This window comes from Cryptomeria japonica, chromosome 5, assembly GCF_030272615.1.
Source record: "Cryptomeria japonica chromosome 5, Sugi_1.0, whole genome shotgun sequence".
NCBI classification, from domain to species: Eukaryota; Viridiplantae; Streptophyta; class Pinopsida; order Cupressales; family Cupressaceae; genus Cryptomeria; species Cryptomeria japonica.
In genome coordinates this window covers 758410123-758416901 of record NC_081409.1, presented here as the reverse complement: position 1 = coordinate 758416901, position 6779 = coordinate 758410123, and the positions used below count along the sequence as shown (strand labels likewise).

General features: G+C 33.4%; 1 protein-coding gene across 1 annotated transcript; it reads right to left on the bottom strand.

The window, feature by feature from the left end:
• Positions 1 to 1263: 1263 nt before the first annotated feature.
• On the bottom strand, positions 1264 to 2724 carry LOC131036544 (TPD1 protein homolog 1-like). Its single transcript, XM_057968437.2, has 3 exons — positions 2565 to 2724; positions 2115 to 2147; positions 1264 to 1890 (listed from the first exon to the last, which is right to left on the bottom strand). Exons 1-3 carry the CDS (start codon positions 2635 to 2637, stop codon positions 1589 to 1591), a joined length of 408 nt encoding a protein of 135 aa, XP_057824420.1. The 5' UTR covers positions 2638 to 2724; the 3' UTR covers positions 1264 to 1588.
• Between the last annotated feature and the right edge of the window lie 4055 nt (positions 2725 to 6779).

Genomic DNA, 6779 nt, shown 5'->3' with positions numbered 1-6779 from the left:
GAATTAATTTTGAAGCCCAACTAATGACTTGGATATTCCACTGCAAATTGCTTATTGGTGGAAGGTTGAACTATATCATTATTCACTCCATTAATTGTTCTTTTTTCAAAAAAAAATGAAGATATGTGGCAGATCCCTAGGTTTGCAGAAGAAACAAGATTACTTCATAACAAGTAACATGGGAGATAGAAGGGGGCAGATCCCTAGATTTGGAGAAGAAACAAGAATGGGATCTGCCCCCTTCTATCGTCCTCCTCCCCTACTCCATTTAAGTGGTTTTTGGTCTGCATTATTCACATATTCTCTTCTCTCTATCCAAAATAAAATCCAGAAACTACAAACATGCTACCAAAGCTGATGAAAGACATGCTTCCTTGTGAAAAGATTGGATCTTATCCAGCCCATTGTCTTAGTCTTCCTACTGTAATCAATAGGGGTCTAGTGAGATTCATCAAGAGTGTCTTGATACGTATGTTTGCGATACACTCTTGATACGTATGTTTGCCTGTGTATCTCATTGCTGAAACTCACGATGTGAGACTCATCAAAACTTAAACCCTCACGATGACTGACACTATGGATTACAAAACATAACAGAACGTGAAACCAAAGGTTAAAATGCCCTACATCACTACCGAAGCGATCAAAGACTACTATGTGCTCTATAAGCCCGACGCAAAAGTAGAAGAATAGATTCTTGAGAACATGTTACCTGACCACAATAAATATTGGTTTTGAATTCTGTGTATGAAGTGTCAGTATTTCTTTATTTATTATTCAAATTGTAAAATAGAATGTAATAATAATTTATTTAAAATTTAACTACAAATTTCATTAAAAAGTTTAAAATTATTATTACAATTTTATATAAGCTGAAGAATTTCATGGTTTCCAGTTTTTTTTGTATAAGTTTCAGTTATATTCTTCATTTATTATTTAATTTGTAAAACCGAATGTAATAATATGTAACCATCTGCATGTCAAGCAACACAGAGACAATAATCTTGAAAAATTATAATATTTCAATAAGGCTATCTCAATCAGATGGTGCTGTCAGGCAAAGACAAATGCATTTAATGTATCCCAATGTATTTAATATATCTAATTGAAAACATAATGATTCACATGTACTTTATACAAATATCTTATATTATATTTAAAACTGGAAAAAACATTGACATATATTACTAACCTTATCATTGCTCCTCCATTTAATATAAATGCTAATTTGAAATATTTTATTAATCTGCATTCACCACTAAATTCGATATATTTTCAAAAATTGTATTGCATTAACACGTTACAACAGTTGTCCATCACTGCCTCAGTTGTCCTTCCTCTAAAAACACTTTAATTACCCTCCCATTACACATACTCAACTCAACAATGAAATACCCTCCCATTACACATACTCAAAAATGAAAGCCGCCCGCTGAATCCAATGGTTACATAGAATTTGAAACAAAACTTCTAGATTTTTGACCTATCTCGGTAAAACAGAATAATCCCTACTTATTTTTAAACCAGTAAGACAAAGCAAAATCTCCAATCCCACTCGCAGGGGGCACTAAACATGGAGGCAATCAGACTAAACGAACTCGACAGACTTAACGCTCAAATGGTACATATAGGTATTTGTGTATGTAAAATAAATGGTATCAAATGGCGCCATAGGTCTTCCATAATTGACGAGGCAGTCATCATAAGAAATGCGTCTGAAATCCTTAGGATCCACCCAGTCCCACGATGCAAACCACCCACAATATAGATGAATGTTTCGTGGCTTACAGTTAGATTTGCATGTGTTGATTATTGTCACAGTGAATGTGGGAATCCCTGGATTATACTCTTGACCCTGTACAATGTATATATTATCATTACTGCACGTACCTGCAAACACAGAAAACATACACCCATTAATGCAATGAAATGTTATGCATCAACAACAACTTTTGATTGGGTTTAAACTGCATTTTGAATTTGTTTTTTCACAGTTTTTTCCTTGATAACCTAGCATTCCTAGTTGTCAGAAAATTTAATCAACTGCTACTAAAAACTCTTTGAGGTTTCTATATAATGCAGGCACAGATTAATAGTGAAAAAGAAGAAAATACATGATCCAGCCAGTTTGCGCTCATTGCCATCTCCTGCACATACACAAGCTATTTGTAAGCAATAGAAACCATAAACACAATGCCCTAAGAAAAGAAAAGAAAAACTCTAATCTCTAGTATTGTTTCTATATTCTTTCTTCCAATATAAATTTACAATAGCCATGAGAGACTAAAACATGTCTGTCTAATCCCCGATTCCTTCTCAATCTTGCCCAACACCATGATTTATATACTTTTGCAATGCTGCTATAACTTGCCCAACCTGGCCTGGTTTTGGGTAGGTATTAAAACATAGCTTGAGCAACATTAAACCCTAATATATCTCTATTTGTATAGACCAAAGAAAAATCCCAAAGCAAGCCTCTTTGGAATAGATGGTATGGATATCTTTACTTCCTCAACAGAAAAAATCTGTAAAGAAGTAATCTAAGAAGGAGAAGAAGAACTAACCTAAGGAGGAGGAGATAAAGAAAGTAACGAGGAGAAGGCAAATAAAGCTTCCCAAGAATTCCTTTCGAGCCATTGTTAAACAACGTTGCACTGAGCAAGATTTCTTTCTCTCTGTACAACACAAACACAAAGAAACTGCTCAAGCTGCATAAAACAACAACAACGAGCACAAATAAATAGAGAGGAGGGCCACCGACTAAAGGCCTGTAACGAATGAGTGGGTACCCAAATCTAAAGATATGCATTAAATGTTCATATATATTGTATATTCCCTATGATGCGCGTGAAAATGGTCAAGCGGCCTATGGAGACTCTGGTTCAATGGCTGAAAAAGATGTAGATTTTGACAATAAAAAAACGATTCTTTGTTTGACCCGTTGCATGTTTAAATAGTGTGTTCTACGATACCAAGTGCCAGGGTATGAAATGACAACTCATCTTCAAACATAAATTAATGAAAATTAAAGATTTATTGTTAGCGGTTCAGGTTTAAAGAACCACTTATCAAATAACTTTTGCATTATAATTAATACAAAATGTTTAAAAGTCTATATAAAATCTTTTATATGCACCATTAATATATGTGTTGTCATACTAGTTATACCGTTATGTTCTTCCAAATTTTTTTTAGTTTAATCCTTTTTTTTTCATCATATATGAGTATATTTTTATTTATTTTAAAGATCATATATTAACAATGATACCAAGTACTATTATTCTTTTCTTAAGTTGTTTGGTTCTATGAAAATATGGTTGAAGATTAAAATAGAAAGATAACATCTAGAAGGAGCATAATTAAAGTGACTTGTGAAGTGAAGTTCAGTCCAATCAAAAAGATGTTGTTGAGGAACGTGTAGACCCCTCAACATGTTATTTGGGTATAAAACTAGTTGTTAATGTTGCTCAAATAGATGACATGTAGTTTGGATCTTCACATGTATAGATAATTGATTGGTCATACTTTGACTTCCAAAGTATAGCAGCAGATGTTGAAGAGAAGCATATGTCTATCAAGACTACAATGAACAAGTGGGGAATTTAGCCTTGCAATTTGAGGTCATGGATGCATGGAATTACCAAAACCAAATGGAAGGGGCTACAAACTATTTTATCTAATAAGGAAGCCAAAACCATTCAATTGTGCAAGGACATGACTAAAATTGGCTCTGACCTCTAAGGTTCACAACTCAAAATTATTACAACTCAAATAATGGAAACTAGGCTTGACCTATTCAAAGATAGGTGTTGGGAGGTCATGGTGAAAAATTTATTGAATAAAGCATTTATATTTTACCATTCAAACTATAGAGGGGGTTGACACAAATTGAGAAATAATGCTAAGGTCCTACATTATCACATCCTTTAATTACAACTTGCAAAAGAAAGCACCGATATGGTTGTTAGATAATTTGGAACTACAATGATATTATTGTATAGGCTAGACAAAAATTAAAAGAATAATTGACATCATCATCTAATGGTTCATCCCAAATAGGGAGATCAATGAGAGAAGTGTTAGGAATGTCTTCTTGCACTACAATGTCCTCATGGGTAGGGACAATTTTGGGAGAGGGAATAGCACTATTTATTGATGATTCATCTTTAGAAGGGAGGGCATTAATAAAGGTGTTATTGAAATCATCCTCTTGCATCAAAATTTCCTTAGTAGGATCATTGAAAGTGGTGAAGATTTAGAACAAGGCCTAAGAAACTATTATGATGCAAAGACAAATTGGTCGAACACTGACCTGTCACCTTAAGATTGACGACATGAGATGGGGTTCGAGGTAGCGCCTTGAATTTTTTTTTGCCAACATGAAAAGATTTAAAAATGTCCTTTTTTGTTTTTACAAAATGCAATGAAAGAAACAATGCAAGTAAAGAAAGTAAACTGAATGTCTAAACAATGAAGCTAAGTGCAAGTATATGAACTAAATAAATACAACTGATGGAAGTGCATAAGCTATATGTTTTAAGAAATGATTACAAAATGAATATTTAAGTGTATACAAATCAGATCTAAGATGAAAAAAATAAAAAAATCATAAGATATCTCGAGTTCACCAAAATGTGATGGATGAAAATGCGGTCGAGCACACTAAGACCTAATCCCACTCTCATTCATACATTGGAATGTGAAGAGCCTAAGGAATTGATTCACTTTGACTATCTCTTGTAAAAGAGAGTTAAGGGATACTTTTAGGGTTTCTATTGCTTTGCTGATATGAAAGAGGAATGAGTCAAATGTTGGAGAATGCAAAGCTATGCTAATAGGATGGATTATGAAAGCAAGTAGAACAACAGTAATAACAAATTGGTATAGGAATGAAATTGAGACATGGACTACAGATTTGACAAGGGAATTCTAATGTGCACCTATCACTGAAATCTAAGCCTGACTAAGATAGACTAGGGTGTGGGGTACTTTGGTCCCTGTTCTCAAACTGAGACAGAAACTAAAGGTTTGCAAATTGAAGCCTCAAAGATCTGAACTACCAAAAATTACCACTAAATGCAGAGGACTAGGGCATTGTGTGTCGTAGTCCTAGCGGTCTAGGTCCTACTTTTGAATTTGGATATGTGCCTATTGATTCCGACCTTGAAAGACCACAACTCCATCGAAAACCTACAAATGTACTTGCAAGTTGGAAAATAGTGTATTTGTGGCTATATAAGGTTTTGCCTTAGTCAAATCCCTTGCTTTGGTGATTTACACATCCACAAATAGCTAATGAATTATTGAAAAATGTGTGTGCCCTAAAATCTTATGTGTTTGTAAGATTTTAATGAGCTAAAATGCAAACTAGACTTCTACCCTATGCTTGGAGTAAAAACCCTAAATGGATGTAATATAATGCTTCAAATCACAAATACAATATAGATCTAAATAATTCATGTAAATTTGAAAATGAATTATGTCTAGATTTGAAAACTCACATAGAGATATGAAAATAACATGAAATCATACCAAACCCTAGGGGAGAGGTACAAGCCAATCAATAGTTAGTGATCTCCTTATTATTCTTTAATATCTCCTAAGCTTCCATGAATGTTCAAAAATGTTGATGAAGACTTGATTGATGTTGAATTTGTTGATTGTAGACTTGCACTTTCACTTCATAAGAATCTCCTTCAATTTCTTATGAATGAATGGATCATTCAAATGAGGAAAGAAAAGATTATATATATGAAACCTTGACTTTATTTTTGATCATAGGCCAACCTAGAATAAATAAAATTTCTCAAAAATCAAGATTTAAACATTATAATACTACCAAAACATAGTCCCGAAATTTGGGGAGAAAAAGTTGGGACCAGTGTGATTCACATCGGTCCGATCAATTTTTTCTTAATTTTTTTGGGATGCAAGGTATCATGATTACAAATTCAAATCCAACTTAGTGCATCAATCCAAGGTGTTTAGAAATGTGAAAATGAGTCTTGAAGGTCAAAATAGGACTTTATTAGGATTTAATTAATTAATTAATTAATTAAAGAAGATAAAATAAAAAGGGGCACACTTAGGGTTAAGGGCCCAATTTTATAATGTGTGGAATGATGAGAGAGGATTTTAGATTTAATTAAATTAATAATTAAATGCTTAATTTTTAAAATGCAAGATGCAACACACTAAGGTGGGTGGTAAACTAAGCGTGAAATCGAACAACCCTAATTAAGGGTGTATAATTTATGACACTACACTAGCATACATATAATTACAATAATGGGTGCAAAATGCATATGCACTGAATTTGTCACCCTCCATAAAAATACGAAGCATATTTTGTACCCCTTGGATGTGAGTGTCTTCTCTCCTTTCAAAAAAAAAATCAAACAACAAAGGACTACATGGATTATAAAACATGAGCCCGGATTAAAATAAGAGGGAAAGAGTTGGTAAATATTTCTAGCAAGGCCTTCAAACAAGAATTGACATCTTTCAATATTATAAGTGACTTCAATATAATGGTAATTTTTCCATCAAATCAAAATGCACTTAAAATGGGCATGAGACCAATCGATGCCTCCATAGTTGAACAAGAAACAAATAGTGTTGGAGCTAAAAGTGATGCCATGATAATAGAATAAGACACATAGGTTGTTGTAGCTAAAATGTTCTTGCACATAGCTGGATATATTGAGGATCATATAGTGAAGAAGAGAGGAAGGTCAAAGATCGATTGGTTGATTATCTTTTATGTACATGAAACATTC

Coding starts and splice junctions, on each gene's coding strand:
- LOC131036544 (XM_057968437.2), bottom strand. CDS start 2,637: ATGGCTCGAAAGGAATTCTTGGGAAGCTTTATTTGCCTTCTCCTCGTT. Junction 2,148..2,564: donor CTTTATCTCCTCCTCCTTAG/GTTAGTTCTTCT, acceptor GTGTATGTGCAG/GAGATGGCAATGAGCGCAAA. Junction 1,891..2,114: donor GCGCAAACTGGCTGGATCAT/GTATTTTCTTCT, acceptor CTGTGTTTGCAG/GTACGTGCAGTAATGATAAT.